Here is an 18,991-nt window from a genome sequence, read left to right on the forward strand (position 1 = left end):
GCAACTACTGAAGCTCACACACCTAGAGCCTGTGCTCTGCAACAAGAGAAGCCACAGCAATGAGAAGCCTGTGCACCACAACGAAGAGTAGCCCCCATTCACCACAACTAAAAGAAAGCCTGCGCACAGCAAAAAAAAAAAAAAAAAAGAATCAACATCGTGAAAATGACTGTACTACCCAAAGCAATTTACAGATTTAATGCGATCCCGATCAGATTACCAATGGCATTTTTCACAGAACTAGAGCAAGAAATCTTACGATTTGTATGGAAACGCAAAGGACCCCGAATAGCCAAAGCAATCTTGAGAAGGAAAAATGGAGTTGGTGGAATCAGGCTTCCTGACTTCAAACTATACTACAAGGCCATAGTGATCAAGACAGTATGGTACTGGCACAAAAATAGAAAGGACGATCAATGGAATAGAATAGAGAACTCAGAAGTAAGCCCAAACACATATGGGCACCTTATCTTTGACAAAGGAGGCACGAGTATACAATGGAAAAAAGACAGCCTCTTCAATAAGTGGTGCTGGGAAAATTGGACAGCAACATGTAAAAGAATGAAATTAGAACACTTCCTAACACCATACACAAAAATAAACTCCAAATGGATTAAAGACCTACATGTAAGGCCAGACACTATAAAACTCCTAGAGGAAAACATAGGCAGAACACTCTTTGACATACATCAAAGCAACATCCTTTTTGACCCACCTCCTAGAATCATGGAAATAAAATCAAGAATAAATGAATGGGACCTCATGAAACTTAAAAGCTTTTGCACAGCAAAAGAAACCATAAACAAGACTAAAAGGCAACCCTCAGAATGGGAAAAAATAATTGCCTATGAAACAACAGACAAAGGATTAACCTCCAAAATATACAAGCAGCTCATGCAGCTTAATACCAAAAAAGCAAATAACCCAATCCACAAATGGGCAGAAGACCTAAATAGACATTTCTCCAAAGAAGACATAGAGATGGCCAACAAACACATGAAAAGATGCTCAACATCACTAATCATCAGAGAAATGCAAGTCAAAGCCACAATGAGGTATCACCTCACACCAATCAGAATGGCCATCATCACAAAGTCTGGAAACAACAAATGTTGGAGAGGGTGTGGAGAAAAGGGAACTCTCCTGCACTGTTGGTGGGACTGTAAGTTGGTACAGCCACTATGGAAAACAATTTGGAGGTTCCTGAAAAAACTACAAATAGAACTACCATATGATTCAGTCATCCCACTCCTGGGCATATACCCAAAGAAAACCATCATCCCAAAAGAAACTTGTACCATAAGGTTTATTGCAGCACTCTTTACAATAGCCAGGACATGGAAGCAACCTAAATGCCCATCAACAAATGAATGGATACAGAAGATGTGGCATATATATACAATGGAATATTACTCAGCTATAAAAAGGGATGAGATGGAGCTATATGTAATGAGGTGGATAGAACTACAATCTGTCATACAGAGTGAAGTAAGTCAGAAAGAGAAGGACAAATATTGTATGCTAACTCACATATACGGAATCTAAAAATGGTACTGATGAACTCAGTGACAAGAACAAGGAAGCAGATACAGAGAATGGACTGGAGAACTCGAGGTATGGGAGGGGGCGGGGGGTGAAGGGGAAACTGAGAAGAAGCGAGAGAGTAGCACAGACATATATATACTACCAACTGTAAAATAGTCAGTGGGAAGTTGTTGTATAACAAAGGGAGTCCAACTCGAGGATGGAAGATGCCTTAGAGGACTGGGGCAGGGAGGGTGGGGGGGACTCGAGGGGGGGGGCGTCAAGAAAGGGAGGGAATATGGGGATATGTGTATAAAAACAGTTGATTGAACCTGGTGTACCCCCAAAAAAATAAAAAAATAAAAAAAAAAATACCCAACACAGCCAATATAATAAATAAATTTATATTAAAATAAACTAAAAAAGGAATGTGATCAATAAAAAAAATTTTAAGACGGTAGATCTCATGTTAAATGCTCCTATTACAACAACAAAAAGGTTAATTCAAACTCATAGAATTATAATAGATATATAATCAAATTACTGCTATGGATAAGCAATAATATGCAGAACCATAACTTCCTTGCATGATTTAGTCTAATAACTGTCAGAAATAAGGCAGTAAACAGGAACACCTTTTTGATAGAATTAGTACCTGTAATATTTACCTTTGCATAATGAAGATTACAGCCAGTTACTGCTAATTAATTTATCGATAACTGTTGATTCACTAGCACAATCTCTGTGCTATCCATTACATAAGTTCATACCATATGCATATGTGTATGTATTACAGAATTAGTTTAATTAATTTGATATATCATTTAATTTGACCTTCAGCTTGTTGAGGGCTAAGAAATATTTCAGCTCTTGTGGCATGGCTTATAGGACAGTTATATGACAGTTACAATGTTGATAAAATCAAACTTACTGCTTTATTTGCTACAGGAATGGAATGAAATCATCTAGTTTGCAGACTTATTCATTTCATCCCTACAGAATGTAAATCAATACATTTGTGTGGGAGTTCGGAAATCACTTTAACAAACGCTACAGGCAATTCTGATGTAGATATTACAAAAACACCATTTGAGAAAAATACTGCTAAATGTGGAACTATGAGCATATATATTATATATATTCCATATATATGAAAGCTAACATACCATATATATACACACACACATTGGTGAGTGTATATATATATATATACACATATATGTATATCTGACTTATGTATCTATATATAATATATATATATTCATATATACATATGTGTACATATCTGTATCAATATATATCAGTATGGACCCATACACAGTTGTATTAAAATACTACTGAATATGTATTTTCTCTGGAAGGACTGCATCAGTAAAAAGAGTGTGGAAGTTTTTTAGTTATCTCCTAATATTTCTCATTTTCTTTCATAATAATAGGATTTCAGCTGAGCAAAGGCCACCTAGAATAAGAGTTCCATTTCCTTGTGTCTCATTCAGCCAAGTGGCCATGTGAAAAATTGTGGCCAATGAGTATAAGCAGAAGTAATAGAAAATGCAATAGAAAACATAGGGTAACAACCAGAACTTTGTTTGAGACAGTTAATGAGTACCCTCTGGCCCTTCCTTTCCCCTTTCCTTCTTCCTACTGTCTAGACTGTAAACTAAATGGATGTAATATGATCTTTGGAATGAAGGCCACCTCCAAATAAAACAGTAATATAAAAGGATCCTGTGTATTTGATATCAGGGGTTTCCACAACTCGCTTGTATACCTATGTCCAGACTTAACATTAAAGAAAAAAAAAAAAAAACTTGCATCTCATTCAAGCCTGTTGGTGTTTTCTACTTTAGTCTTCTTTTACAGTTGAACCTAATCCAAACTAATGCATATGGCTTTATTAAATCAAGTATAATCACTGGGGAAAAGAGGTAAAAAACAGATGGTCAACTGATGTCCTTTTCATAAAGGGCAAAAGTCACTTATTCATTTCACAAATGTATACAAAATACCTAAGGTATAAAATGTAAAGTTCTAGATATTATGTATAACTGGAGATCCAAGCTCTCGTTAAGATTCTATTATTTTAGTAACTATAAGTATACAACTAGAAACAAAGTAAGACAATCAATAATCATGAATATCAGAAAAAGTGCAGAGTCTTAAGATCACTGAAGCCATGGAAATTTACGCAAATTACACAGTAGAGTGAACAGGAAAAAAAAAAAGAGAGACAGAGAGAACCAGACAAACGTTGGATAGATGCTGGAACACATAGAAAGGATACAGAAAGAAAATCCACTCAAAAAGATTCTGAAAGATATAGTCAGTAAATAATAAGAAAGGGTAAAAGACAGGACTTCATAGTAACAAGGGAGACAAATGTTCTTAAAAAGAGTAACTGATCATTTAAGTGTTGCAAATAAATCAAGTAGGATAAGCATTAAAGTAGGAATTCAGATCATTGGTCATTTTGGAAAAGGCAGTTCTAAAGAAATGATGGGACAAACCAAGTTACATCTACTTAAAGAGTGATTAATCAGGGAGCAAAAGTTGATGGTGTAGAAATGATGGGCATAACACTCTTTAGTAAGTGAGAAAGGATAGGATCTAGTGCACAAATGAAGGAAGTAGCTTTAGATGGGAGTTACCCTAAGATGGAAAAATTTATTAGCTCAAATCTAAATATTTAGCATTATTTAAACCACCTAATAAATATAAATAAATGTGTGCATATATAATTTAAATAAAACTATAGGAGGAGAAAGATGGCAGTGAAGTGGAGGGATGTGGAATGCATCCCTCTCCACAGATGCATTGGGAATGCACCAAAAGATGCAATAATTACCACAGAGAACCAACTGAACACTAGCAGATGACCTCAGACACTAGAAAGGACTGCAAGGATCCCGACATAACTGGTAGGGAGACATTTACAATGGCTCAAAGAGGGTGAAGCAGCAGAGCTGTGGCAGACGGGAGGGAGTGAGAAACACATGGAGGGTCCGCACCACAGCTCAGTGTTCCTGGACTTAGACGTCAATTCACGGCTGAACAGGGGGCCTGGGAGCGGAAGCATGGGAACAAGAGAACTGGTTCAGGGTGAGAAACATTGTTGGCAGTGGGGAGATGGACCGAGAGGACAAGAGGCAAGAGGTCTGCCGTGAGGAGTGCCTGCCCAGGAGAGCTGCAGGGCCATGGTGGCAGCTGGATGCTCCTGCCTCATGGGCAGGGGGAAGGAGCCATGGGCATAGCCTCTCTCTCTCTCTCTCTCTCTCTCTCTCTCTCTCGGCACCTGCAACGGGCAAAGGAAGGACCCCTGTGGGCCAAGCTAAGGCACTCAGGGATAACAAAGGCCCTCGGGTGGGGCTGGCTTACAGTGCCGGCAGCTGAGAGCAAAAAGCCTGCAGAGAGGCCCAACTCTGAGATATTCTGTTTACACCTGAGCCACCGGTGTCCCTCTGCAACAGACACCTCTACGCCCACCCGATTGAACCGCCATGACCCAGACAGTTCACCACTGCTCACTCACTCCCAGGGGAAGGAGCCACTATTGTACCCTCTCCCACCCCACACACCAGCGCTTACAAACAAACAATAAAGGAAGCTCTGCTGGTCACAGAATAATACAAAAAACCCAAGGCAGGTAGAAGGACACTTACAGCTGACACCTCAAGGAAACAGAAATATTAGTACTAATTCTATTGAACTGGTCCATCCTGGAGTCAGTTCTAGTTGTTTTTTTTTTTTTTTCTTTCTTTGTTAATTACGATCTTAGTCCTAAGGGATCTATAAGTTTTAAAACATATTTTTTATTCCACTTTTTATTCTATTTTAATTTTTAGCCTTTTAATATATTTCTATTTCTAGCTAAGTTTTTCATAGTCCTGACTATATATCTCTCCTACCTTCTTTACATCTTTTTTATACATTTCTATTTCTTTCTTTTTGTTTTCATATTTCCAGTCACACTATGCTCTTCTGTTGCCCTGTCTTCTATCCTTTTTTAGTTTATTTTATCTTAACATAAGCAACATTATTGATCGGCTCAGTCTCCTTGCTTAATTTTCCACATGACACACCACCTTGGTATTTATTATTAGGTTTTCATCTTTATCTTAGTTCTTACTATAATTGTCTAAATTCATTCTGAGAATCTCCAGTTTGTCTGGTGGTGCTCTAGCTCTATATTACATTTGATCCCAGATTTCAATATCTTCCTGGATTTGCGTTTGTGTATGTGTGGTGTTATTTGTTTGTTTTTGCTTTTGTTTCTGGTTTTGTTCTGTTTTGCTTTTGAATTCCTGTTGGTTTCTTTTTTGAGTGTCTGATAGCATACTGGGGTTCTTCTGTTAGGCCCTTCTAGTGCCTTATGTTCTACTGGATTCAGTATTTGTGTGTCTTATACATGTATGTGTTTCCTTGACTTAGCATTTGTTTGACTCAACACTCTGCCGTTAGTCTGGGGATTGGAAAGTCTTCTTTAAATCCCTTTATTTCCAGGGCAAGCAACTCCTGCAGTTTGGACTACCATGAGAAAACAAAGAAACACCATGCAGGCAAAGGAGCAGGAAAAAAACCCACAAGACCAAATAAATGAAGAGGAAATAGGAAAAATGCCAGAAAAAGAATTCAGAGTAATGATAGTAAAAATGATACAAAATCTCGATAACAAAATAGAGAAAGTACAAGAAACAGTTAAGAAGGACTCAGAAGAAGTAAAGAACAAACAAACAGCAATGGATGACAAAATAACTGAAATTAAACAAACTCTAGATGGTATAAACAGCAGAATAACTGAGGCAGAAGGATGAATAAGTGAGTTGGAAGACAGAATGGGGGAAATAACGGCCACAGAGCAGGAAAAAGAAAAAAAAAATAAAAAGATTAGAAGACAGTCTCAGAGACCTCAGAGATAACAATAAGCACACCAACATTCAAATCATAGGCATCCCAGAAGAAGAAGAAAAAAAGAAAGGGTCTGAGAAAATATTTGAAGAGATTCTAGTAGAAAACTTCCCCAACATGGGAAAGGAAATAATTAATCAAGTCCAAGAAGCACAGAGAGTCCCATACAGAATAAACCCAAGGAGAAATACACCAAGACACATATTTATCAAGCTAACAACAATTAAACACAAAGAAAAAATATTAAAAGCAGCAAGAGAAAAGCAACAAATAACATATAAGGGAAAACCCATCAGGATAACAGCTGACCTCTACAGAAACTCTGCAGGCCAGAAGGGAATGGCAGGATATACTGAAAGTCCTGAAAAAGAAAAACCTACAGCCAAGAATACTCTACCCAGCAAGAATCACATTCAGATTTGAGGGACAAATCAAAAGCTTTCCAGACAAGCAAATGGTAAGAGAATTCACCACCACCAAACCAACCTTACAATTGCTAAAGGAATTTCTCTAAGTAGGAAACACAAGACAAGGAAAAGACCAACAAACACAAACTCAGAACAATTAAGAAAATGGTAATAGGAACACACATGTCAATAATCACTTTAAATGTAAATGGATTCAATGCTCCAACCAAAAGACACAGACTGGCTGAATGGATACAAAAACAAGACCCTTCTACATGCTGCCTACAAGAAACCCACTTCAGACCAAGGGATACATATAGACTGAAAGTAAAGGGATGGAAAAAGAGATTCCATGCAAATGGAAGTCAAGAGAGAGCTGGAGTAGCAATACTCATATCAGACAAATTAGACTTTAAAGTAAAGACTATTACAAGAGACAAGGAAGGACACTACATAATGATCAAGGGATCCATCTAAGAAGAACATATCACAATAGTAAATATCTATGCCCCCAACATAGGAGCACCTCAATATATAAGGCAAATGCTAACAGCCATAAAAGGGGACATCAACAGAAACACAATAATAGTGGGAGACTTGAACACCCCACTTACATCCATGGACAGATCATTCAAACAGAAAATAAATAAAGACACACAAGCTTTAAATGACACATTAGACCATCTCAACTTCATTGATATTTATAGGACATTCCATCCAAAAACGACAGAATACACTTTCCCCTCAAGTGTACACGAAACATTTTCCAGGATAGATCACATCTTGGGTCACAAATCAAGCCTCAGTAAATTCAAGAAAATTGAAATTATATCAAGCATCTTCTCAGACCACAACAACATGAGACTAGATATCAATTATAGGAAAAAAAAATTTGCAAAAAATACAAACACATGGAGGCTAAACAATTCACTCTTAAACAACCAAGAAATTATTAAAAAAATCAAAGGGGACATCAAAAAATATCTAGAAACAAATGACAATGAAAACACAACAACCCAAAACCTATGGGACGCAGCAAAAGCAGTTCTAAGAGGGAAGTTTATAGCAATACAGTCCTACCTTAAGAAACAAGACAAATATCGAATAAACAACCTAACCTTACACTTCAAACAATTAGAAAAAGAAGAACAAAGAAACCCCAAAGTGAGCAGAAGGAAAAAGATCAGAGCAGAAATAAATGAAAAAGAAAGGAAGGAAACAATAGCAAAAATTAATGAAACTAAAAGCTAGTTCTTTGAGAAGATAAACAAAATTGATAAACCATTAGCCAGACTCATCAAGAAAAAAAGGGAGAAGATGCAAATCAACAGAATTAGAAATGAAAAAGGAGAAGTAACAACGGACACCACAGAAATACAAAACATCATGAGAGACTACTACAAGCAACTATATGCCAATACATTGGATAACCTAGAAGAAATGGATGAATTCTTAGAAAAATACACTCTTTCAAGACTGAACCAGGAAGAAATAGAAACTATGAACAGACCAATCACAAGTATGGAAATTGAGGCAGTGATTAAAAATCTCCCAACACACAAAAGCCCAGGACCAGATGGGTTCACAGGCAAATTCTATCCAACATTTTGAGAAGAGCTAATACCTATGCTTCTCAAACTCTTCCAAAATATAGTAGAAGGAGGAACACCCCCAAACTCATTCTACGAGGCCACCATCACCCTGATACCAAAACCAGGCAAAGATGTCACAAAAAAAGAAAACTACAGACCAATATCACTGATGAATATAGATGCAAAAATCCTCAACAAAATACTAGCTAACAGAATCCAACAGCGCGTTAAAAAAAGCATACACCATGATCAAGTGGGGTTTATCCCTGGGATGCAAGGATTCTTCAATTTACACAAATCAATCTACGTGACACATCATATTAACAAATTGAAGGATAAAAACCATATGATCATCTCAATAGATGCAGAAAAAGCTTTTGACAAAGTTCAACATCCATTTATGATAAAAGCTCTCCAGAAAATGGGCATAGAAGGAAATTACCTCAACATAATAAAAGCCATAAATGAGAAATCAAAAGCCAACATCATTCTAAATGGGGAAAAACTGAAAGAATTCCCTCTAAGAACAGGAATAAGACAAGGGTGTCCACTCTCACCATCATTATTCAACATAGTTTTGGAAGTTTTAGCCACAGCAATCAGAGAAGAAAAAGAAATCAAAGGAATCCAAATTGGAAAAGAAGTAAAATTGCCACTCTTTGCAGATGACATGATATTATACATAGAAAACCCTAAAGACTCTACCAGAAAACTGCTAGCACTAATTGATGAATTTAGTAAAGTAGCAGGGTACAAAATTAATGCTCAGAAATCTCTTGCATTCCTATACACTAACAATGAAACAGGAGAAAGAGAAATTAAAGAAACTCTCCCATTTACTACTGCAACAAAAAGAATCAAATACCTAGGAATAAACTTGCCTAAGGAGGCAAAAGACCTGTAGGCAGAAAACTTTAAGACATTGATGAAAGAAATCAAAGACAACACAAACAGATTGAGGGACATACCATGTTCTTGGATTGGAAGAATCAACATTGTGAAAATGACTATCCTACCCAAAGCAATCTACAGATTCAATGCATTCCCTATCAAATTACCAATGGCATTTTTCACAGAACTAGAACAAGAAATCTTACGATTTGTATGGAAACACAAAAAACCCCAAATAGTCAAAGCAATCTTGAGAAGGAAAAATGGAGTTGGTGGAACCAGGCTTCCTGACTTCAAACTCTACTACAAGGCCATAGTGATCAAGACAGTATGGTACTGGCACAAAAATAGAAAGGAAGATCAATGGAATAGAATAGAGAACTCAGAGGTAAGCCCAAGCACATATGGGCACCTTAGCTTTGACAAAGGAGCCAAGAATATACAATGGAAAAAAGACAGCCTCTTCAATAAGTGGTGCTGGGAAAATTGGACAGCTACATGTAAAAGAATGAAATTAGAACACCTCCTAACACCATACACAAAAATAAACTCCAAATGGATTAAAGACCTACACGTAAGGCCAGACAGTATAAAACTCCTAGAGGAAAACATAGGCAGAACACTCTAGGACATCCATCAAAGCAAGATCCTTTTGGACCCACCTCCTAGAATCATGGAAATAAAATCAAGAATAAACACATGGGACCTCATGAAACTTAAAAGCTTTTGCAAAGCGAAAGAAATCATAAATAAGACAAGAAGGCAACCCTCAGAATGGGAAAATATAGTTGCCAATGAAATAACAGACAAAGGATTAATCTTCAAAATATACAAGCAGCTCATGCAGCTTAATACCAAAAAAGCAAATAACCCAATCCACAAATGGGCAGAAGACCTAAATAGACATTTCTCCAAAGAAGACATACAGATAGCCAACAAACACATGAAAAGATGCTCAACATCACTCATCATCAGAGAAATGCAAGTCAAAGCCACAACAAGGTATCACCTCACACCAATCAGAATGGCCATCATCACAAAATCTGGAAACAACAAATGTTGGAGAGGGTGTGGAGAAAAGGAAAGTCTCCTGCACTGTTGGTGGGAATGTAAGTTGGTACAGCCACTATGGAAAACAATTTGGAGGTTCCTTAAAAAACTAAAAATAGAACTAACATATGATCCAGTAATCCCACTACTGGGCATATACCCAAAGAAAACCATAATCCCAAAAGAAACTTGTACCATAATGTTTATTGCAGCACTATTTACAATAAATAGCCAGGACATGGAAGCAACCTAAATGCCCATCAACAAATGAATGGATAAAGAAGATGTGGCTTATACATACAATGGAATATTACTCAGCTATAAAAAGGAATGAGATGGAGCTATATGTAATGAGGTGGATAGACCTAGAGTCTTTCATACAGAGTGAAGTAAGCCAGAAAGAGAGAAACAAATATTGTATGCTAACTCATATATATGGAATCTTAAAAAAAAAAAAAGGTACTGATGAACTCAGTGACAAGACAAGAATAAAGATGCAGATGCTGAAAATGGACTGGAGGACATGAGGTTGGGGGGTGAAGGGGAAGCTGGGATGAAGTGAGAGAGTAGCAAAGACATATATGTACTACCAACTGTAAAACAGATAGCCAGTGGGAAGTTCCTGTAGAACAAAGGTAGATCAACTCAATGATGGATGATGCCTTAGAAGGCCAGGATGGGGCGGGTCCAGGGAGGGAGGGAATATGGGGATATGTGTATAAATACAGCTGACTGACTTTGGTGTACCTCAAAAACTGGTACAAGAGTGTAAAGCAATTATATTCCAATAAAAAAATAATGCATAAATAAATAAAATAAAATTCCGTTAATTTAAAAAATATATATATATTCTTTCTTGTATTCGCAATGTGAATACAATTAATGTAAACAGGTCTTCCTATGTTATATGATCAGAATATGTTTTTACTAATATTCTGATTTTGATAACTGTTAATTCCCTTGACTTTAGCCAATATTTCATTGTTTTAGCTATTGTAGAGATTTTTAATTATAGGAGACTAGGAATAACTATGCCAAATTCTTATTCTTACCTCAATCCCTGTCATAATTATGTTACGTATTACCAATTTCTGGGAGGGACATGCTTGTGGAAATTCTACTTAAGCCTCAACTCTATACCTTACAAAATGAACTCATCTCCCTTCTGGTTAAAATATATTAATGTGTCTTCCTGATCTTTCTATTATTGCTTACATCTGTACTGCCATTCAACCTGAAAAACTGCAATTATTAAAGAAGTCTTTATTACTGTCTGTGACATTCAATTGCTCATTCCTCTTGGTTCTAGCCTTTGATAATAAGCCTTTGATCTTTGATTTCTATATGCAGGGCTTCCAAATTGGTTAAATTCCTTATAACCTCTGCCACGGAATCGTCCCTCACTTGACCTTTTAATCCTCATTTTCATGGTCTGCTTCACTCTCTAGTTACTGTGACTTTTTCCTCTTTCCTTCCTTTTGCAAACAGATTTTTAAAAGGGAAGATTATTTTCACTATCTCTACTTCTTCACCTTGTTGCAGTGATTCTCCCTACTCTCTCCATCACCAATTTTTTGCACTTTAGCAGGTCATTCCCATGAGCATGAACACAGGGTTTCACCCATCCCAATTTTAACAAACAAACCAAAAAATAAAAAATAAAAATCTCTTGACTCTACTTCTTCCTTCAGCAATTGCCCTATTTCTTTGTTCACCTTTGGTTACAAAAGTCTCTGAAAGGCTTATTTATACTAATGGTCTACAATTTTTATTTTCCAATTCTCTCTTCAAACCACTCCAATAAGACTGTCACCAACAAAACTCCTTTCATCACAGTAATCAATGACCTCCATATTACTAAATCCAATGATCAATTTTAGAGTTAATCTTACTGGCTTATCGTTAGCATTTGACACAATTCATAAGTTCCTTCTCCTTGATATACTTTTCTTCATTTGGCTTCTAGGAAACCACACTCTCTTGCTTTTCCTCCTATCTCATTAATTATCCTTTTCAAACTCTTACTGGTTCCTCCTAGCTTTGTTGGGTTTTTAGTGTTGGAGTGTCCCAGAACTCAGTTGTTACTCTTTTTCTCTCTTTTTTTTAAATTTAATAATCACTTCCCCTTCTAGACTTCCAAATTGATAACTTTATCCCACACCTTTAATTCTGCACTAAGACTTGTATAGCCAACAGTCTCCTTGAAATCTTCACCAGAATGTTTATTAGCCATCTCAAACTTAACATGCCCAAAATTAAGCTCCAGAGAATCTCTCCAAAAATGTTTCATCGATAGCCTTCTAAGTATTAATTAATAGCTATTTCATCCCCTCAGTTTTTTAGGCCAAAGGCTTGCAGCTGTCCTCACTCCTTCTTTTCCCTGAGCATCAAATCTCATCAGGAAATTCTATTAACTTTATCTTGAAAACCTAACAATTTTTCATCACCTCCACTGCTATTTCCCCATCCTAATAATTATAACATCTTACCTGGATTACTGCAAATAATATCCATGTTTCTACTTTTCCTTCATATAGTTTCTTCCACAGAGTGATTCTTTAAAAAGTAAGTCCAATCACTACTGCGCTCAAAACCCTTCATATTTCACCTAAAAGCCAAATATAGGTCTTTATCTGGGCTCCATTAATTCTCTTTTGCTACTACTATTTTCACCCATGTCAATACTTTTGTAGTCAAAATTACATCCTAGATGTTCCTTAAACACAATGAGGCAAAATCAAGAGTATGTATTTTACTCTAGATGTCATTTCTGCCTGAATGATCATTGTTTAGCTAACTACCTTACTTGTGTCAAGACTTTACTCAAATCTCAACTTATCAATTAAGTAACCTACACACCCATTATCCCACTAATGCTCTCCTGACCTCTCTTACCCTACTCTACCTGTTCTTTATTATCACTTTCTGAACAGAGTGTGTTATTACTTTATTTATAGATTGTTTTTTATAGTCTTTTCCCCCTGGTAGGGCATAAGTTCTACATGAGCAAGCCTCTCTCCCACTTTGGTCACTGATGAACTTAGAACAATAGATGCCATGTAGTAGGTATCTAAAAACTAATTCCTAAATGAACAGTGAATGAATAGAATTCTACTAAGAACCCAAACAGATTAAGTTTGGAAACAATTTTTTAAAGAGTATCTAATTCAACTCTCCATCCAAGGCTTTGTAAATAAGGCAGCATCTAGTTATTTCCACCTCCCTGACCTGCCATAGCACCTAAGCAGATAATGCCAAAGAATACTGGAGTTGAGAGAAGCCTTAGATGTTGCAAACAAGGAACCTGAGATCTAGGGAGGTGACGTAACTTACCCAGTTTCATCTATCAACAGAGAGTCAAAGCTAAAACTAGAACTCAAGTTTCTTTATGCTTTGTCATTTCCAATTTCACTACAATGGAATCAGCTAATATTCAACAGGCCTCATAAAATTCTGCCATCCAGTAATGATTGAGTAGATCTTACATTCCTGTTGGATCATGCAGTGGTGATGACTGTGGTTAAATAAACAAGAGCTTAATGATTTAGCATATACAGCTTTAAGAGAAGCACTGGCTAACAATATTCTCTGTGCAGCACAATTATTGGGCTGATTTATTCCCTGTTGTCAAAGTCAAAGGCAGGTTACAGTAAGCCCTGTCTCACTGCCTGAACTTCCAGAACAAAATAAAAATGTATAATAGTCAGTGGCAAGTTCCCAGTTCCTCAATGAAGGACCTGAAGTCAAGGAATCATCTGTAATTTTAATCAAAAGAATGTGAATGGGTCCCCTATTCTCATTTATCTTTTTAATTCTATTATGGATTGAAAATATTATATGAGCAATGCATATTTCATAAGAAAGAACTAAGGGAATCCCACCTAAAATGTCTCATTTTTATGACTATATCTTTAAAAATATATGAGAACATTAAAAAATTTAAAGGGATTAGAAGGGCCAGGATTAGATTTAAAGTTTTAATTATTCACATACCATTTTATACATCAATTCTATAACTAATACAATTAATAGGAATGCGGTTTTATCATATTTAAGTGACTACATATATTATTCATTGATACTATATCTTTAAATTGGCATTTATAAAAATATAACATCGTTTTGGCATTTGTATTATTTTCTTGAAAAGTGCCAAATGACCTTTTGAGGTTTATATTTTATAACCAGGATTTTAACAAGTCCATATAAACATTCACGGTAACACTACTTTAAAAGGACAGTAAAACAATTAATTTCTTAGTTGCTAGTTTCTTCATGAGGAAGACAGAAATAAAGTGGTCCAGTGTCATTTAATGAGAAAATGGAGAGAAGAGCAATTTGTAGATCTGATACTATTATTGCATAAGTTCTAGAAACTTGGAAACATACAAAGAAGTGTCCATTTAGATGATAAATATACAAATTATTACTAAGAATGATTAATCTGAAAAGAGAAAGTAACTATATGAACATAAATGGGTATGTTATGATCCCTAAAGTAAATGTGTTTGATTTGGTTTTTAAAGTTCAGTGGTAACAAAGGAACAGGTGCCAAGAAACGCTGTTTTCTAATTTCCTTCTAGTAGTTAAATATGTTTTAGGTTTAAAATTTTCCATTTTTAAGGGGATCTCTTGCATACCAAAAGATAAAATTATTGGAAAATTCATGGCATTATCATCTACCTTGATATGACTCAACTATGTAACACTGTAGAAGCAGCAACTTATGAAACAGTTCTTGATTTCTCTAACATTTTTAAATCAGGATTCTGCTGCGTTTCATTGCACCCAGGCATGAAATTATCATGGGAAGAGTTAAAATTATATAAACCTGAGTATTGAGGGACTGAAAGGTAGAGGAAACACAAACAAAGTTGGTATAGCTAAGTATGTTCTTTTCATCTTACCTAAAAAGGTATGATTAAGCTGATAGAAACACTTGGTACTTTTGCTGGAGTCTATCCAGCTATGAATATATTAACACACATATACATACACACACACACACAATTTACCTAGTGTCCTTTCAACAGCAATCTGTAATGTCTTATTCTTTCTTCTTCACACTTCTCTTGCCTGTGTGACACCTTATTCCCCTAGATTTTCTCCTGTCTCTCTCTTAAGTCTCCTTTGCTGGATCATCCTTCTAAGCCTGGGCCTTATAGGCTGTTGATGATCAAACTCAATCCTAGTGTCCTCTTGTCTTCTCATTCCATCCTGTCTCTGTCTAGGCAATGTTACTGATGCCTTTTGGTTCTATTACTGTCAATATCATGTACATATCAGTTACGTTTCTACTGATAGTTCCTGAATCATATAGATAGATATTGTTGTCTATTAGATGTCTTTAACAGCATGTCTCAAAGAGACTTCAAACTAAATATATCTAAAACAACTCTCAATAATCATAGCATTCCCATTCCAAATTTGACCTTCCTTCAACATTTTCCAACTCAGTGAGTATCTCTTCTGCCTTTATCAATTTATGCAAGTCAGGAAATACACCACCTTCTTTATCACTCTTCAATTCACTACAGAGGTCTTTATCATTATACCTCCTAAATATCTCTCAAATCATTCTACTACTTTATCTCCATCAATACCATCCTAATCCAAGCTACCATGACTCTTTTTCTTGGATTACAGCAATCACCTCTTATGAGGTTTTCTTACAGCTAATCGAGCCCCACTTCAAATCAATCTCTATACTTCAGAAAGAATCATCATTTAAAAATGCAAACCTCTTCATGTAATTGCTTTTGATAAAAATTCTTTAATAAATTCCCACTATTCTTATCAAATATTTTATATGGCTTAAAAGGCCCTTTTAGTCTAGAGTTTTCCTATGTCTTCATTTCACTAATCTCACCATTCTTCACTCAATTACTAAATCTACTTTACACTTCAATGATATCAGTGCATTCAAATTTTTAAAGTAGCATAAAAACATTTTCTTTTTAATATTATATCCTAAATGTATGTTCTAAAAACTCTGCAGTTTTCATGAGACCATGTCTTGAGTCTCTAAAGAAACAGACCATATTCACCCAGATCATTGAGTTTAAATTTTGCCTTCAGATAACAGGGTACGTAAAAGTGCTATCTACAAAAACAAGGGCAAATTACTTCTAAGACTACTCAATTAATCTGAAAGGAACCACCAAATATAAACTGGCACACTAAGGAACACAACTGTAGGAACAACTCATTTCCTTACACAAGTTGTGATAAAACATTATTTTTCATGGATTGAGTGATAAAGAAATACGGGTGGAAAGCTTCATCTTTAAAAATTCCATTCTATGTATCAGTACCTCATCTCCAAAATCTTCCTCAGCTCTAACAGCTACCCCTTGTAATTTTCCTGTAACTGTTAGTTCACTTAAATATCTCACTCTTTAAAGGTCCACATACAGGTGTTCTCTGATCCCCAGTTTGCCTCAGGCAATGGCATCAATGCTAGGTTGACAGAAACTACTTACCATATTGTAGGTGGCTCAGAACCTTCTATTTCTAAGTAATCATACTTTTCTTCCATTTGGAAATCAGTAAATATGAGTGAAATTGTGTCCCCAGGCTCTGCTACAATGGTCCAAGTGCAATCAGCATTATTATGGTACTCATTAGGAAAACCAGGACTTGATATGATGCCACTAGATCCTCTCATTGTTCCTCCACATGCATCTTCAGCTGTTGAAAACAAAGATGAGATGTTCAGATACAAGTCATTAAGAGAAATGTGATTAAATCAACTCAACATTATTGGATAAAAATAACAGTACAAATGTTGTGATATCAAGTGCATTTTATACTAAAAGAGATTAAATTAAATGTCCATAAAAAATTTTAAGCACATATATAAATATAAATGCTATCTTGGCCATTTTATAACCATTGATTGAAACAGCAATGAAAGTAAGTAAAAATCTATACTCCAATTAGATCTCAGGACAATAGAATTAAGGTTTTCATTTCATTGATAAAGTGAATAAAACAAAAGAAACATCATTCTTAAGGTCTATACTGGGAAAGCTTTAGTCACTTTGTGCATGTTCACAGTTGGTCTGAACTTTTTTATTTCCTTAATGTAGTTATATACCAAATAAATGATGTAAGACAGAATATAATATAGTTTCTGTCAGTGGCATAACAGAAAAGCTATTGAAAATGTTTGTGGAAATGCAATTTAAATAAAAACACATCACATATCTAGGAAACTTTAATTAGAAAGAAATAATATAGTAACTTCAATAATACATTCAGTAACATATCTTTAGTAACATATTCCCTATGACTCTATCAAACAATGTAAACATATTTTGCTAGGTATTCATATGATTTACGTATACACAGTATTATAAATACAATGACATTTTAATGTTGGGTTAAATAGAAGCTATCTACTGATGATACTGTAGGTGGCTCAGAAACCTTCTAATTCTAAGTAATCATAATTTTCTTCCATTTGGAAAGTTTCTACTAACTTTACATTTGGACCTATGGTTCTCATTTCCCAAATAAGGGTCATTGATTATCCATGAATCTACTTTTGGCCAACATTGTATGCCAACAGAGGGGTTACATGACCACCTGTGTTTAGTGTTAAAATGTAAGATAAAGCTCCTTGTTTTATAAAGAATCTGAAGCTATAAAATCTGTCTTGTCATAACACTGTTTAGGCCAGTCAGTAGGTTACCAGATTATTTGTGCAATAAAATTTCTCAAGATTTATATGCTGTCATCTTGAGCCACTCAGGGAATTCCTTCAATTCCAATCAAATGTCTGAGGAAATATCCAGCTCTGTAATGACCAATTATTGTTTGATGTAATAGCTAATACTCTGTAACTTTAATAAACAGAGATGTGCAGCATCCTGTTTAACTCCACAATGGGTATGGAATGGCAACATGCTTTGGTACTGGGGACAACTTTCTTACTACCTTGTATGCATTAAATAACATTAGCTTCTTTCTATCCCACTCGTTATCCACCTAGCTCCATAATTCATAAATTGAAAGCATAAATGCATTGCTCTTAAAAGATACTTAATTTTCATCATTTACTACAGTAAACATGATATTTATTTTCATGATGCCCTCTCTATTTTCTTAAGTTTGTTGAGTAATTTAGAATGAATCAGTGGTCCAGTCTAGACTATGAGATATATTACTACTATTTTCTTGCCAGAACACTCCCTCAATACCTTAACTTCAGCCTCTGGTGAAAATGTCCTGCTGCCCCCAATCCCCAACCACAAATCATTTCTACTCTTTGTCTTCTCAGTACTAACATAAAGTACTGCTTCAGAAATAAAATGTTACACTATTATATATTTGTAGTGTAACTGGTATACAACATATTCAAACCAGCTCTGTGAGCTATTTACTTCCCTGTTTCTAGATAAAATCTCAGGCAGAAACATTTCAGTTCACATTCAGATTAAGAAAAAATTCCTCCTTTTTTTAATTCAAAAATATCAATTCATCAATTAATATGTCTAGTCCTGAATACTCATACCAAAAAAATTGACTTCATTTGGGTTAAGGTTCTTTGCTCCCCTGAGCTTGTGGCAGATGGGGCAGAGATGAGGGAGTGAAGTGGGCTCTTCTTCCCTGTTTCCA

At 35.6% G+C, this 18,991-nt stretch overlaps 1 protein-coding gene across 2 annotated transcripts in view; it reads right to left on the minus strand.

The window, feature by feature from the left end:
* CSMD3 (CUB and Sushi multiple domains 3) overlaps positions 1–18,991 on the minus strand; it is a 1,219,369-nt gene that overhangs the window by 849,597 nt on the left and 350,781 nt on the right. For both annotated transcript variants that reach the window (XM_057736100.1, XM_057736099.1), the window contains exon 5: positions 16,852–17,059. In XM_057736100.1, coding sequence (XP_057592083.1) covers positions 16,852–17,059 — 208 coding nt within the window. The remainder of the gene's footprint in view (positions 1–16,851; positions 17,060–18,991) is intronic.

Source organism: Hippopotamus amphibius, chromosome 5, assembly GCF_030028045.1.
Source record: "Hippopotamus amphibius kiboko isolate mHipAmp2 chromosome 5, mHipAmp2.hap2, whole genome shotgun sequence".
Classification (NCBI taxonomy): Eukaryota; Metazoa; Chordata; class Mammalia; order Artiodactyla; family Hippopotamidae; genus Hippopotamus; species Hippopotamus amphibius.